Genomic DNA, 16,550 nt, shown 5'->3' on the forward strand with positions numbered 1-16,550 from the left:
TTCACACACACCCACACAAACTCCTGCCTCAAGGCAAGAAGAGTATGGAAGAGTGAGACATCAGGGGGGTGCTTGTTTCAGGACCTAAGTATTAGTATGCATTGACCTGAATATAAGTCGACCCAGGATTTTAGGGTCAATTTTGGGGCATACATTTCTCAACTTATAGTTAAATATATATGGTATTGAACCAGATTTAACTTCTTAGGGAGTCAAATGCAAATATGAGAAATATTTGCTATTTGCTCCCTCAGTGTTAAGACCTAGGGCCCAAACAGACAGACCAAAATAAAGCTGCTTCAGGTCACTTTGGAGGTATGCTGTTTAAATGACGCATGCATCCTAAGAGGCCAAAAGCCATGTTAAAGCCACGCTTCAGTCCAAAGGATTGGAGTGCAGCTTTGGCGCAGCTTTTGGCCTCTTAAGATGCATGAGTCATTTAAACAGCTTACCTCCAAAGTGACTTGATGTAGCTTTATTTTGGCCTGTCTGTTTGGGCCCTCAGTCACATTTACTTGCAAAAAGGGTACAACATGTTCTTTCAGAAAGGCTGTTTGTGTGTGTGTGAATTGACAGCTTCGGGAAGGAACAGCAAATCCTGGAACAGTTGTGCTTGATCTAGCCTCTGTGAGAAAAAAAAATACTTACATTGGGGGGTAAGGTTGCCAAAACTGTGTCTAAAGTGGTGGTGGTGGTGATACAAGTATATCTGTTTATTTATGATTTTATTACAATAATTACTTAGTAAATCTTTGGTGAACTTGGTCTATCAGAAACTTATTATAACTTGATAACTACAAACTAGCCAAGGATAGTTGTTTGACATTTCCTACATTTTTCAACCTTGATGAGTTGAAAAGCCACCGACAAGCTTTTCAAGTTAGTTGAAATTAGCCCAGGGCTTAGAACTGCATTGATATTTGCAAAGGATTCTACAGATACGGTTTTAGCAAAATATAATTAAAAGATACATATGCATTTTTATTAGTTTTATCTTTTTCTTATAAATTATTACTTTTTAATTAATGACTGAGAAACATTCTTATTTTTACAATACATTCCAATTCCTTCCAATATTTCCTCATTCAGACAATTCACAACAGCCTCTAATCTTTTAATTCTGAACGGTAAATGAAAACCACAATTGGTAATCATTCACATTAATAATGAACTCAGGCAGTTGGCACCAGCAGAACTAGAAGCAAAACTATGGCCTGTTACAGACTGCCAAAATAAAGCTGTTTCGGGTCTCTTTGGAGGTATGCTGTTTAAACGATGCATGCATCCTAAGAATCCGGAAGCTGCACCAAAGCTGCACTCCAGTGCTTAGGAATGGAGTGTGGCTTTGGCACGACCTCTGGACTCTTAGGACCCATGCATCATTTAAATAGCATACCTCCAAAGAGACCTGAAGCAGCTTTATTTTGGCAGTCTGTAACAGGCCTATATCACTGAAAACAAGAGGAAAACATCAAAATGCAACATTTAACTAAGAATAACCGAATGAAGACTGAGCATGTTATTTATTTAATTTATATCCTGCCATTCTCCTAATATGTGGCCCAAAGCAACACACATTGTAGCTTCCAGAATGCTCAGAACATTTGCAGTTGAAAAAGAGGTAGGAATTGGGGGGAGTGAATTAGTCTGATTTAGTCATTTTAAATACAGTCGACCCTCTGTTTTCCACCCACCCCCCGCGAAAATTAAGTTTTGCATATATTCAAACCCCATTAGCTTGCAAATAGGTGTGCAGTTGCAGGAGCATGCGCATGCTTAGGGCATGCGCCCTGTTATTTCCCCCTCCGTTTGTCCCTCGTGCATAAGCGAAGGATGCAGTTTCCAAAACCTCGAGAATGGAGGGAGGACTGTATACAGTATTCACAGAAAGGCATGGTTTGTTCAAAACCTGAATAAGAGCACTCTGTTAATAAGGACACACTGAAAAATTTCATTCTTGTTCTCACTTGTTTCAAATGTTCTGACAAAGTATAGTTTGTTCAAAATTGGAAGCTAAGGAGAGAGTAAAAGAATCAGAAGAAACACAGGAGAGTAAAACCTGTTCATATACAACAAACCATAGCTTAGCATTACATGTGAACCAGCCCACCATGGGAATAACAGAAGGAAAAAGCTGAATATGAACACATAAAGCTATCTTAGGCCTGTTACAGACAGGCCAAAATAAAGCTGCTTCGAGTCACTTTGGAGGTATGGAACATTAATGATCCATGAATCCAAAGAGACTCAAAGCAGCTTTATTTTGGCCTGTCTGTAACAGGCCCAATACAGACAGACTACAGATCCACGCACTACAGTACTATCTGCTCTGACTGGCAGAAACTGTCCATGGCCTCAAAGAGGTTTCTATACAGTATCTGTTACTGAGATCTATTCTTCTTGTTGTTTTCAAAAGACAAATATTGAATAAGAGATCTTCTCTGTGTAGAATACTGAATACAGAGCTATGACCCTCATGCTCCATCCCAAATTACAGAATTATATATCCACTTTACTACCCAAAATAATTGAGGATTTGTTCTCAGAATACTATGGGGAAATACCAAATGAAATGTAACAGATACCAGGTAAGAGAAAGTTAGGGGGGGATGAAAATAGTATTTATAGGAGGTGTTAATTCCCCACCACCTTTAGAATATTCTGTTGATGGAATCAAGTTGATGGAATCAAGCTGTTTAGTTGCACTGACAGAAGCAGCGCAACTGCTCTCAAAGGAAAATCAAACCCCCAAAGAAAGGCTTTGAGTAGTGTCAAAGGCATGGAAGGGTAGGAGAAAGCAAAGAGAAAAAGGTCCCATTGCAGGCATGCAAAGTTTGTGTATGGAGGGAAACTGTTTTCTCCCGGATCTTTTTCTTCTTTGATTATGGTGAATAGGGCAAATATGGCAAATAATGTTGACATATTTTGAAAGCTAAGCAGATAGGAGTCTGGTCAGTGCTTAGATGGATGCCACTTGAGAACTCTACTTATGCCATCTTGAGTTCTATTATGGAATAAATAAATAAATGGTGAACCATTTCAGTATTGAAGGAGGATTGAGATATACTCTTCAGAGCAAAAGAGACTATCATTTAATGTATTTTCTGGTCTAGCACAAGAATGTAACACTTACATCAAACAGTCCTTCTTATCACATTCTGAGTCACTACAAACTCGAAGGAAAGAAGAATGGGCTCTTTCTGAGACAGGAGCTCTCATGATCTTTTGAACATGCTCCAAGGATTTTTGGATTTATAATGCAAGGGGAAAACCATTTGTCTTTGCCCTCAAATGTGTGCAAGTAGGGAAAATTAATAATAACCTGCCTGCCAATGTTGACCCCCTTACCCCCCCCCCAAAAAAATTCAAGGATCCCTGAACATCAGTATTCCCTATGAAGAAGCTGGTCTGTGTTCAGACTGTGAGCATATATGTATGCTATTTGCAAACAACCTGGTAAAGCTTACAGCAGTTGTTTAGTATACCCGGCTCTCCATGAGCAGGAATTACTACATGATCTGTTTATCACTTTTAAATCTCCCATACAATATACCTGGGATTAACCTGTACTGTTCTAACAAATCTATTTATAAGTTATCTGTGTGGCAGAGGGTGGTAATGTGCAAAGCAAGCGGCATTAACCTAGCTTCTCGACTGATGTTGTTTTACAGACACTGGTAGAATGTGTGGCTGAAACATACTGAAACAATTCCTATACTGAAAAATTGATATTCAAAGCAAGGCCAAACTGGATCATAAAGTAGAATAAAAACAAAAAAAGAATATTTCTGCATCTTTCAGTTATAAAACATAACCTAAACTCTTTTTGATTTGTCAGTGATAAATCATATTAATAATCATATTATCCCAATCATAAACTGTATGTCAGAAATATTATACTTCTTCCTAGTATTTCAGTTTGAGAGGGCAAGGGTTATTATGCAACATGCAGATAATAATCCAATCAAGCCCATATACAGAGAAGTAACAAAAGCTCAAAATACCCCACTGTTTAATAATAGTCAACATTATTAAAAATAATTTAATGTAGTAAGCCTATCTCTTTTAACCTCTGAGAAGCACTTTATATTTAGATAATCATTGCCTCATTTGTACATAAACTTTTTCATAGGAGACACATCCCTTTCAGACCCCTGAGAACCTTTGGCAAATCTAAAAGCACAATAAAATTACAAAATCAATCAGAGCAGCAGCGGTTCTTCTACTCTGGCTCCCAAACATCTCTCATATTGATCATCAGCCAGAAGATCCAATAAAATAACTGCTCCCTTTCCACATCACATTTTTCCCCAAATATAAATTCCAGTCTCATCCAGAGCAGCGTTTCTTCAAAACCCTGCTTAAGTAAATAGGCTGCTATATATGCCTCAAAGGTAGGAAGATGAAGACAGTCTACAGTAAAGCTAGCACAGAAAGAATGTTGATGGAATTTTAATTGTTAAAGTAGTGTGTTGATATAGGCCCATACTTCTAAATTCTTATATTATTTCCCTTGTACAAGTTTTTGGAACAACAGTTGGAAGAAAAATGATCCAAAAGACAACACAAGAGTAGGTCACAGAAGACGTCTTTCATTAAAAGGAACGCTCCAAGCCCTTACTTTTTTGTGCAAGGAAAAGTCATACACAGCTAGTGGAGGGTTCTCTGGCCACAACAGTCTCCTCACACCATCCACTGCTACATGAGAAATTTCTTGTCCCCTCATATCACCATCCATCATGTACGAGACTTGTAACTATGAAGACTAGGGGAAAATTAATATTTAACTCATTAGGTCTGTGGGGGATATTCTAGGGAATCCAGGTACCTGTCCCTAAACAAACCCAGTACTTCCAGATGAATTGGGAAGCAAAAACACTTAAAGTGCTTTGGATCTGGGTACACTGGATGGAAACAGACAGAATGTAAATGCTGTTCTGCAGAGAATGTCCAAGGTCTAAAATGATCTCTCTCTCTGTGCCCACCCACTGCAGCATGATGTGGCCAATTGCCCTCCTCCAGTCTGCTGGCACTTCTCTTGTTCTCTCTGAGTTTTGAAAGATTATTGCCAATGGTTCCGATATTACATTTGCCAGTTCTTTTAATACCCTTGGATGTAGTTCATCTAGCCCTGAAGACTTATATTCATTTAGATTAACCAGGTATTTCTGTACTATCTCTTTACTTATTCTGTGCTGAAATTCCAGAATAAGTAAACTGATCAGCAGTTTTCTTCTCTCCCTTTTCTGCTCTCAGGATGACCTTGTTTGCATTATGAGCCAACAAGGCATCTTCTGTCACCTTGTCCCTGACCTGCGTGACCAGTTCATCTATCTGTCTCTTCAGAATTTTAATGTCATGCCCCAACTTTAGGGATTCATGGGTTGCCTCTTGGGCAAGCATCCAGACTCCCCATGAAGCCCACCTCTTTCTCTCAGCGTGGGACACACCATCTCAAGCCTCACTTGGCAATCTTGCCATTATAGGCCTCAAGCAGGGTCGCAAATGGATCTTCCATTAAGAAGCCTGTCTCGTTCCAGGGATTAGGTTCCTTTTTGAAAATCCATTTCTCTAAGCGATTCCAGGGTTTTTCATCTGGGTACAATCTCCCTTAAGCAGGAGACACGGTCTCCATTGCTCTAAGTTTTTCCTTCTTCTTTTTTTTTGAAAAGCCCTTTTGTTCAGGGGGACACTGCAACTGACCTCAGCTGCCTTGCTCACTTTTCAAGTGACACTGCAGCCACTCTCTAGCTGTCCTGCCAGCGCATGTAGAGGCACAGAGTTCACAAACCCACTTACTGCCTTAACCACAGTTTTGTGAGGTGTCCTACCCCTGCTACAGTTCTAGCAATTTTATGGATTTACTGAGGACTGGTCAGAGACCTTACCAACCTTGTCACTAGGGACTCCTGTTTCTACCCACTAGCCTCGCCGGAATAATCTCAATGGAAGTTCCATGTCAGCATTGGACTGTTTTCACTAGCTTGACCTCAATCACTGTTCCTGGGGGCCCCTCACAAGAGGTTCCAGGTTTCACTAGGTTGTCCTCCTACCACCTCCTAGTTGCTTTGTTGGAGTGATCTCAACAACTCTGTTCCTATTTAGGAGGCCAGACTGCATCTTTCATAGATTAATCTGAGGGACATATACCGGGGGAGGTGGATCCTTTCCTCAACCTGGTCCTGTTTGTGTCTCAGTTTCAGAATCCCACCAAGGCAAAGAACAGGGGGTCATATGGCCAAAGGTCCCTGCCTGGGGAGGGGGCGTCTGAGGTGAGAATTAGAAAAGAAGTGAGCAAATTCCTGCTTTAAGTAATCTGCAGGAGTGAGAGACAGGAACAAACATAACACCTGGAAATTGGTGTGCAATTCCTGGATTAGATTGCCTAACTTTCCTAAGGTGTTTGAGTGAATCAGTGAATCATTCACAGAGTGAATGCAACTCCCAAAACTTACTGACGTGACACTATGCTTGAGAGCTTATGAGAGCTATGTTAAGGGTCATGAATAATAATAATACAGTCGGCCCTTCTTATACACGGATTTTTTATACACGGATTTAAGCATACACGGTTTGAAAATGTTCCAAAAAAGTATAAATTTACCTTGATGTTCCATTTTTTATTAGGGACACCATTTTGCTATGTCATTATACTTAATGGGACTTGAGCATACACGGATTTTGTTATACACGGGGGATCTTGGAACCAAACCCCAGCGTATAACAAGGATCCACTGTAATAATTTATTTATTTATATCCCGCTCTTCAGCCAAGGCAATCAGAGCGGCTTAGGGCTGAACCTCACTATAATTTTCATATTAAAATGGAAGACGTCCAACTATTATAACAGACTTCATCATGCTAGAGTGCATATCCCAGGATAATCCAAGTTGACTGTACGGGGATAGGGAAAATGAAACAAGTGGTTCTGAGTTATCTATTACTAGGCATAAAAACACAATTTGTCACAATAAGATAAACATAATGTACATAAGATTTTATCTCTGTATTATTTTAATTGCTTTTGTGCACTACCTTACGAGTCCTTGTGGACTGGGATGCAATATAGAAACATCATTAATAAATAGATAAATAAATAAAATATTCTTATTTAGACAATCACAATAATTTTCTTCAAAAAGGAAGAACCAAAAAGATACTCCTTTTTGTACATGACATTACAGACCAAAATGGCATAGCAAATCATTCTCACTATTGTTAATTAGCTAAAGAAAATATTATATAAAGCTCAATGGGAGTTAAGAATGCGAGACTGAAGGGACAAGAAAAAAAAATCAAGTGTAAACTTTTGAGTGTGATTATTGGAAAAGAAATAGCCTTCCTATTCCTCCAGGCTGGGAGACAACACCATGAGATACAATGTTGATAGGCCATAAAAGGCATTTGTTTTACAGTAAATCTTCCTGGGATGAGAATTTTAATCACATATCAGTGCCAATACCCTTTTAAAAGGGCTCAGCAGGTACAACCAGAAAGTAAGAACAAAGTGGTTCGATTCTTTAACTTCAGCACTTCTGAAAACAAGAGACTTCACAGACCTACATCAGATTCAAACTACAGATGCTAAAGACAATGGACAGTTGGTTTAGTGAAGACCTGCTAATTCAGAATCATCACAGTAATGATGACATTTGTTCATACAAATCCCCAGAGAGGAATCTTTAAAGTGGGGATGAGAATTGTGTGGCCTAAGTGATACTGAACTGCAGTTCCCAGCATTCTTCATCACTGCCTACACAGGCTAGGACTGCTCATAGTTATAACACAACAACATCTGGAGAGCTGTACAAATCCCCTTCCTGATTGCTGAAATAGAAGATTATCTCCACTCCCACAAGTAATGCCTAAGATATTAAGCATAAAATGTACTTTGTTCAGTAAAATGTTGGAAATACAGTTTATTGTCAATTAGCCCCAAAAGAGTACCAAGATCTGTGTAACAGTATAATCCCATAGAAGTATGGAATCATAAGTTTTGGATCACCAAATTGAGAGCTTTTCTGTCCTGAGGGATTAAGAACAAATCTTTCAAAAACTATGTAGATTACATTAATATCCTGCTGTCTTTTCTTCTTGACAAGGGAAACAGCTGAAACACCTTCCCTCATAGAAACTGTCTATTACATGATCATACGAACATTATTTCACTGCAAATGTATTTTAATTGCTAGTAGCTATTATCAGTCATTCATTCAATCATGTATGCTCAGTGATATACAGTCAACCTGCTATTAACTGTAGTCTGAAATAATCAGAAAACTCGAAGGCTTTCATGGCCGGCATCCATAGTTTTTTGTGGGTTTTTCAGGCTATGTGGACATGTTCTAGAAGAGTTTCTTCCTGACGTTTTGCCAGCATCTGTGGCTGGCATCTTCAGAGATGTCTCCCAGCAGACAATGAGCACTATCAAGCAGACACTAATCCTCTTTTGCAGACCCTCCCACCCTGAAGCTTGCCATTAGCAACAGAACAATCCACATGCAAATCACTCCTGCCTTTCCAGGTCCCACAATATATAAACCCAACTTCTTTCCAAGCAAGCATTCTCTGAAGATGCCAGCCATAGATGCTGACGAAACATCAGGAAGAAACTCTTCTAGAACATGGCCACATAGCCCGAAAAACCAAAACAAAACCCTGTTTCTTTCTTTAAAATAGAGCTAGCAACAAATACAAGGTTTTTTTTAGCCCTATTTAGACTTTTCTTTACATATAAGCTCTTGGGGCAGGATACATGTTGTCATCACACTCAATATTCCCTCAATGTTCTTGTCACTCTCTGCATATAGAGAATGACTCTCTGTAGAGGACAGACTTCTTCATTTATAGAGGCTTGCAACATAATCTAGGCCCTTGAAAAATCAGTATTTCTAACATCTTACAGAAAGCCATCCTAGACATCCCAAAAAAATGAGACAAATGTTTCTCCAAGAAACATTTTTTCCTCCTCTGCCTTACCAAACTTGTTATATTGTTGTTGTCATCATTTAAAATATTTATATTCCCTCAGTATTTTTAATTTAGAATTTTATCTTATCTGTCTTCTCTATTGCTGGCCTTCTCCCAGGGAAAAGTAGGTTTTATTTACCTTCTTGCTGTTGTTCAGTTTTAATGAACCTTTCCTCCCCAAATTATTAGCAGGTTACCTAAATACTTAAAAGCACCAGATTTCATCTGCTTTTGGAAGCTAAGCAAGGTCAACTCTGGTTAATACTTGGATGAGAGTCTGCTGACAAATACCAGGTGTTGTAGGCTATATTTGAAAGGAAGGAACTAGCAAAACCGCCCCTGAGTATTCCTTGCCTAAGAAGACCCTATGAAATTGATGCAGTTGCTGTAAGTTGACAGGTGACTTGAAGGCAGGTGCGTGCAAACACACGCACACGATCACAAACACACAAACTATTGACAAAGAAATCCCTAATGAAACAAACTGTTGCAATTTTTACACAAGGGACACTGATGTCCTGAAACCACAGATTCAATAAGACATTTTCTTCAAGTTAACTAAAGCACAGGTTATAAACAATTTGAAACGGATCTCCCAATCTTCCTTTATTTTATTTGGTGTTCTCTCTTCAATGGATACTACACATTTCATTTTGTTTTTCCAAGCATATTGAGATTACAACAAAGTTCTAAAGTACCATTAGTTATCCTTCTGTCATGTATACTGTTCTCAATTAAAAGGTGTCAATTCCATCTTTTTTCCCTAACAGACTATGGCCTGAAACAGACTGCAGAAAGAAACCATCTTGAAACCGCTTTAACTGACCTGTCTCAATGCTAGAGAATTCTGGGAAGTGTAGTTTTGTGAGACATTTAGCCTTCTCTGTCAGAGAACTCTGGTCTGTTTCGGCCCTATCTCTGGTAAGAAAAAAAGCAGAAACTGGGACAATGTAGAAGGACTACAAACTGAAAACAGCATCACCCTCATCTAAACATCCTGTAGAGCTCCATGAAGTGCTAGGGCACCGTAAAAGCATAGTTTGGAAGCACCCTTTTACTTTTTAGAACATTTCATTTTCTTCAAAGAGTATATCTAAAAGAGAATACCCACATGGCCTTCCTTGGATGGATCTAGTGGTCGCAACAATATGGATTAGAATCAGTGTGTTAATATGTAAAACACAGGAAACACAAACAAAAAAGTTTGGCTTCCAGTACTCAGAATAGTTATATTGTTTTGATGTTACTGTACATTATTAGCAGTCTGTGTAGCTATTAATGCTAAACAGTCTATGCCATGAACTGTGTGGTGAAACGATTATCCCAGATGCCATGATCTCATCAATTTTTGCCAGATACACAAACACCAATAGAATCAAAGTGGTTGATGCTATGGAGAAAATGATGCTATCATATAGTTTCAACAGCCATGTTCAAGGGAGATTGTTCAAGATTCAAATGATGAGAGAATATTCTGGATGTTCTATCACTTCAAGCACATTCCCAACACACATAAGAAAGCCTGAAACTTTTCACATTTCAAGCATGCTCACTGCTAAACAACAAAATTAATGTGACAAAAGACATTTTAAAACATCATTAAAAGGCTAATTATGCAGTTGCCTACCAACTTCCTTTTGTCTAGTATGAAAGGGAATGTTCTTACTTTAGCAGGGTGAGTATAATAGTCTATGAATTATAAGATCAAAGAGGCAAACTGTATGTTTTCTAAAGTAAGAATTCCTTCACCAAGTTTTACACTTACCACAGCTAAAAGAGCTGTGTGAAGGGATCAGCACTAAACCCAAAGGACAGGCTGTGCACGGCAAGAAAGAGAGTAACTCCCTCGTGCTTTTTGCAGGTCACTACGAAGGACCATGTTAGCAGATCCACTCCAGACCCTTAACAGGCAGCTCTGCTGCTACCAGTAATTAGCTTGGACAGCTCTGGCTCCAAGAGTAGCAGCAAGGCTACACCATAATGAGCTCAGCTGGGATTAGCAGGACAGGGCAGGGAACCAAGAGAGCTGAGGCATTCTGCATTGCGTATGTATCAAGGAGATCAAACAAGGATGGCTGGCTAGGTTATCCCCTCACCACCTCATTCCAAAAATGAAGCACGGCAGTGTGTAAAATACAGGCTAATGAAGAGCGACACCTCCAACAGATGAGAGCCACATTAATTAACACAATCCCTAGATCATGTAATACAGTTTCAGTTAGTGCTAGCAAACTTGTTGTCACTGATTTAAGGGGCTAGGGGCGGGGGGGGGGAGGAAGACTAATGTATTTCCTCTCTGTTTCTAGTAGAGGAAGATGATTTAATTTTGGTATTTGAAAGGAATTCCTCTGTGTGGCCTTCAAGGCCCAAAAAGAAAAAGATTGAGAGAACCAGCTGCATATTTCTCAATGCATATGTTGCTGGTTTTAATAAAGAAACTCACTTTTCAATCAATAGCTTTTTGTGTTCCCTTTTGAAATATGCCAGCTCATTCCATACAGCATCAGAATCTTCTTGACATAGACGTTGTGGTTCTGAACGTTCCTTTCCACTTTTACTGCTTCCAGGCCTGTTTATTTAAAACAAAAAAGATATAAAAAATAAACAGCTTTCAAACTGCAAAGGACAAAAAAAATAACAACTCAAAAATGTGCTATTACTACATGAAGCAACTTTACTCAACAGCTAGCTTAAATTTCTGTGTATAAACATTACAGGTTCAGTTAACTAATATCAGAAAATTAGTCTACTAATATGGCATCACAGTTCAGGACTGATGTGTGTCAGATATAGTATTATTCATATAGTCAGCAGAAAGAAAGTAAAAGGGAGATATGTCAGACAATCTCAAAGAAAGGTTAGGAGCTGCCAATTTTCGCAGCATTGTGTCAACTGTTCCTTAAGTGACACAAACACCTGATCTGAAAGAAACCAGTTACCTCTTCCTGTGTCAGAGCTGAGCCACATATATCAAAAGAAAGAAAGAGACAAAAGGAGACAAAAGAAAGAAAGAAAATATTAATGGAGTACACAAGGAAAAGCATTAGATATTTCAAATGCTCTATTTTACCAGGAAATTACAAAAACAGCCCTCATATGCATGAAATTTCAGAATAACAACGCGCCTATGATTTAAAGGTTGCCAGTATTACCAACAAGCTAGATATTTTCATTTATTGGCTGTAAATATGGAGGGCAAATGGCCTGCATGTAGAAATTTATTAGACAGAATCTCTTACCAGTTCTACAGATATTGGCTAAGAGAGCAAGAAATTTATTAGACAAAATCTACAGATCTACAGTTCGACAGATCTTGACTAACAGAACAAAAAATATATTAGAAAGAATCTTTAGTATCTTTATAGAGTCAGGCGAAACCAACAGGGGAGTCTTGTGTGGGTGTGATGGAAGAGACAGTATAATGTGAGCTTGGGTGAGTTGGGTTAAACCTCTCCAGCCCTGGCAATTCTTTTGGGAGAATTTGTTGGGGTGAGGGTTGGTTGGGGTAACGCTGTTTTGTTGGTTTGAGCTTAGTAAAGGTGTGTTTGTGTGCACATTAGTGTCTATTTTTGTATTGTATCTTGGTGACCTTGTGTCTGTTGGGTCACGGCTGATTGTGTGAGCTGAGTGGAAGTGTGATTGTGTGCTCGTTAGTATTCTATTGTTCCATTGTGCATAGCCCCAGGTCCCCTTCCTGAGTTTCAGTAAGGCGGGGCTTCTGCTCAGAGGAAGTCAGTCAGAGACTTGGTGGAGGGAGGAGCTAGCAGCCACTAGCTTGCTCTATTTTTGTAAGGAGTACTCAATTATGGTTTCTTCTCATCCCTGAGAAATTTTTGTTAGTTTTTGGCCCAGCTTTCTAACCTGTTAAGGGCATTTCAAATTCCATCCTTTTCTTTGGGGTATTAGCAACCCCTCCTAATTTGGTGTAATATGAAAATTTGATAAGCATGCCCTTTATTCCCTCATCCATGTCATTGATAAAGATGTTGAATAGTACTGGGTGCAGGACAAAACCCTATAGCACCCCATTTAGAGCCAGATCAGGGCTGCTGCAACTGCACGCCGTGGACCAATCTCACCTTTCTGCGGTGCAAAAAGGAGCCACAAAAAGCGGCTTTCAGAGCCGCGGAAAAGGCACTGTAACTGCTGACACCGTGGCTTTTCAGCATTCCTTTGGCGCTGTGTCATCCAGACGCAGCACCAGAGGAACACCATGACATCGCATGCCATGTGGTGTGCCTTGTATGGACACCATGCCCCAACTCCACCCCCAGGCCAGCCTTAATGGCTGATCTGTACAGCCCATAACAGCTCTTTGGCAGTGGAATACACTACCTTGGAATGTGGTGCACTCTCTGTCTTTGTAAGTTTTTATACAGAGGCTGGGATGACCATCTGTTGGGAGTGCCTCCTTGCATGGCAGGGGGTTGGACAGGATGGCCCTTATAATATCTTCCAACTCTATGATTCTATGATATATGCAGGTTGAGTGTCCCCTCTCCGAAATACCTGGAACCAGACGTCCTTTGGATTCCAGATTTTTTTGGATTTTGGAATATTTTCATGTGTGTGTGTGTGTGTGTGTGTGTGTGTAATGAGATGTTTTGGAGATGGGACCCAAGCTTCAAAATGAAATTCATTTATGCTTCTTATATACGTTGTATATATATATATGCTGAAGATAAATTTACAAATAATATTTTTAATAATTTTGTGCACGAAACAAAGTTTGTATACACTAAATCACTAAGGGGGGGGGGGGAAGTGTCACTATCTCAGCCCCCCATGTAGACAATTTTGAATTTCAGAGTATTTTGGATTTTGGAATTCTGGATAAGGGGTACACAACCTGTATATATTTCTACACAAAGCAGTTATTTTGAGTTTTCAGTCATCAATAAAGAAACAGATTTTTAAACATTAGTAGCAGGTTATTTTCCCACACTATAACTCATAATGTATACCACTGCTTCATAAGCTATCTGATGTGGGAGACGAGCAATGTTGTTTTCCCAGTAATATTACCCATTGAATAGAACTGTTTCTCTTTGTCCTTCAGAAACCTTCCACAGTCCACAGACCACCACACTGAGTAGCACTTACACCAACCATAACATTATAACAATTAACTTAACAGCAGTCATTATTGAAACTGATGTATTAATTACTGCCCCATATGGCATATAAGGAACTTCAAAAAAAGTTCACATCCGCAGTTGCCTCTTGAATGTGTGGCTGAGAATTCATGCATCTTTTCACAGCCAATCATTATGGGCTGACTCAAACATGTTCATGCAAACTCCTCAGGAAAATGAAGTGGACTCACATCCAGTCAGAGGCACTATATTTGAGAAACAATGAACAGTCTCCTGTATGAGCCAAAATGTGCGTAGATTTTTTTCCCCAGACTGTCAAGGCTTTACAATCAGAGTGGCTTCAGACCCCCACCCCCCACCCCCACATAAATGCTGATTTCAGATGACTGAACCTAGCCACAAGCCCATTGCTAGGCTCATGCACTTCCGAAGTCTTCATCAAATCATAGAGCTGGAAGGGACTCCCAAGGGCCATCTGATGAACCTTGGCCAGTGCAAGAATCTGTGCTAAAGAACCATGAAGATGTGAGCATTTTGCTGTTCAGAAACTTCCAATGAAGGAGGGTGCACCACTGTTCAAGGGATTCTATTCTACTGTCTCACCATGAAGAATTATCCTACTGTCTCACCATGAAGAATACTTAGAATCTCCTTTCTTGTAATTTGAATGCACAGAGCAGCAGAAAAAAAAACTTGTTCCAACTTCCACATGACAACTCTTTAGATAGTGAGGAGGGCTACCATATTGCTTTTCATGCTTCTCATCTTCAGACTAAATATGCTCACCAATGTGAAGACAGGAGCTAAGCAGGCCTGAGTAAAGCTGGGGGGAGGGGGGATGACTGGGTAAAGAACATAAAACCAGAGTTTTTCCTTGAAATGGTGCATGGAATTATTTAGAAATAAAGAACTGGTCAGCTGGGAACAGAGAAATGGTTAGGGCTAGGAATGGATAAGATGTCAGAACTGGTTTGATGGGAGCTGAGATTGTGGAAAGAATTCAAAGAAAAGTGCTACTTTGTTTTAACTAAGGCCTTGTCTGCATAGGCAAAAGGAGTAATTTCCCCTCTATTCTGCCCTTGTCCTGTTCAGACAATGCACTTCCCAAATCCTAGTTCTAGTGTGGGCAGTCTGGATGATGTCTAGCACGTTCTGAACAGGAACTGGGATAAAACAGCCTTAAAACACATTTTAAAATGTTACCCATTCTTTCCAGGAACATCCAGAGCCCTCTGTTCCTGAGCCACCACAACTGTCTTCACGAGTGTCCCACTGGGCTGCCTGGGCCATCTGTCACAACTGCAGATCAAGCACTTTCTCAGTGCCCCATTCTAACCTCAGAAGTGAGCAACTCATGGCAGCAGCGGACATGCAGGATGGCCTAGCGGGACGCCCATGCAGACATTCACTGCAGCATGATAATGGAGGGCCAGGTAACGGCGGGCAAGTCAGGGCAGCCATGGGGCCAGGATACTCAGGGCTGTCCCCAGAGCATCCAGGCCAATGCAGACAAGGTCTAAGATGTTGTACTGGAGACAGAAAATTGCTAGATGTTTAACTTGCTTGTTATACAATAAATGCACACTGTTTTCTTTTTTACATCTCTGTCTAGATATATTTTCGTTTAAGAATTAATCAGGGAAAATTGGCCATCCTTTACACACAGCTACCTGTCCAGTATAATGGTGACTTTGAGGCACAGGTGCCCAAATGTAGTACATTATATTTACTCCAGTTAAAATTCAATTTATTAGTTTTGACATAAGGTAGTAGTCATAATATAGTTGTAATGTAGCAGTTTGCCATCATAATGAATACAACTGCAACTTTCTGTGAAAAGATCCATGACATTAGAGTTATGAAACATACTTCTTTTACTCATGATGTTAAACTGGCTGATATGGCAAAGTAGTCAATTTTTCCCCTCAACTATGAAACCTGGGTGGCCTTGGAAAAGCCACTGGATTTCAACCAAAAACCTGCCCCAGCCCTAAAATTAGACAGATCTCAAACATTACCTTGCTCTTCTTAATATTAGGAGTTGTTTTTCTATTTGGGAAGTTTAGAACAACTGTATTTGGTAGAAATTAAGAATTGCAAATCCTAAACATGTTTCAAAACAAAAATAAAACAAACATTTTTGTGATCAAGATTTACTCTCTAGAGCAGCAGTTCTCAAGCTCTGGGTTGTGACCCCTTTGGGGGTCGAACAATCCTTTCACATGGGTCACCTAAGACCATTGGAAAACACATATTTCCAATGGTTTTAGGAACCAAGACACCACCACTTATATGGTTGGGGGTCACTACAACATAAGGAACTGTATTAAAGGGCCACAGCTTTGGGAAGGTTGAGAACCACTGTTCTAGAGGGAATGTTGCCAATGACATTATCACTTGTTTCATTTCTGTTTCCAGTCTCATATCTGGGGAAGTCTGAACCTGGGCTCACACAATGTAGACAGAAAAAAGGCAAATAAGCA

At 39.7% G+C, this 16,550-nt stretch overlaps 1 protein-coding gene across 3 annotated transcripts in view; it reads right to left on the minus strand.

The window, feature by feature from the left end:
* The window catches only part of CNTLN (centlein), a 239,593-nt gene that overhangs the window by 105,417 nt on the left and 117,626 nt on the right, over positions 1–16,550 (minus strand). For all 3 annotated transcript variants that reach the window (XM_042455496.1, XM_042455497.1, XM_042455498.1), the window contains one exon: positions 11,415–11,540. In XM_042455496.1, the coding sequence (XP_042311430.1) occupies positions 11,415–11,540 (126 nt within the window). The remainder of the gene's footprint in view (positions 1–11,414; positions 11,541–16,550) is intronic.

The sequence above is a fragment of the Sceloporus undulatus genome, chromosome 2, assembly GCF_019175285.1.
Source record: "Sceloporus undulatus isolate JIND9_A2432 ecotype Alabama chromosome 2, SceUnd_v1.1, whole genome shotgun sequence".
In the NCBI taxonomy this organism is placed as follows: Eukaryota; Metazoa; Chordata; class Lepidosauria; order Squamata; family Phrynosomatidae; genus Sceloporus; species Sceloporus undulatus.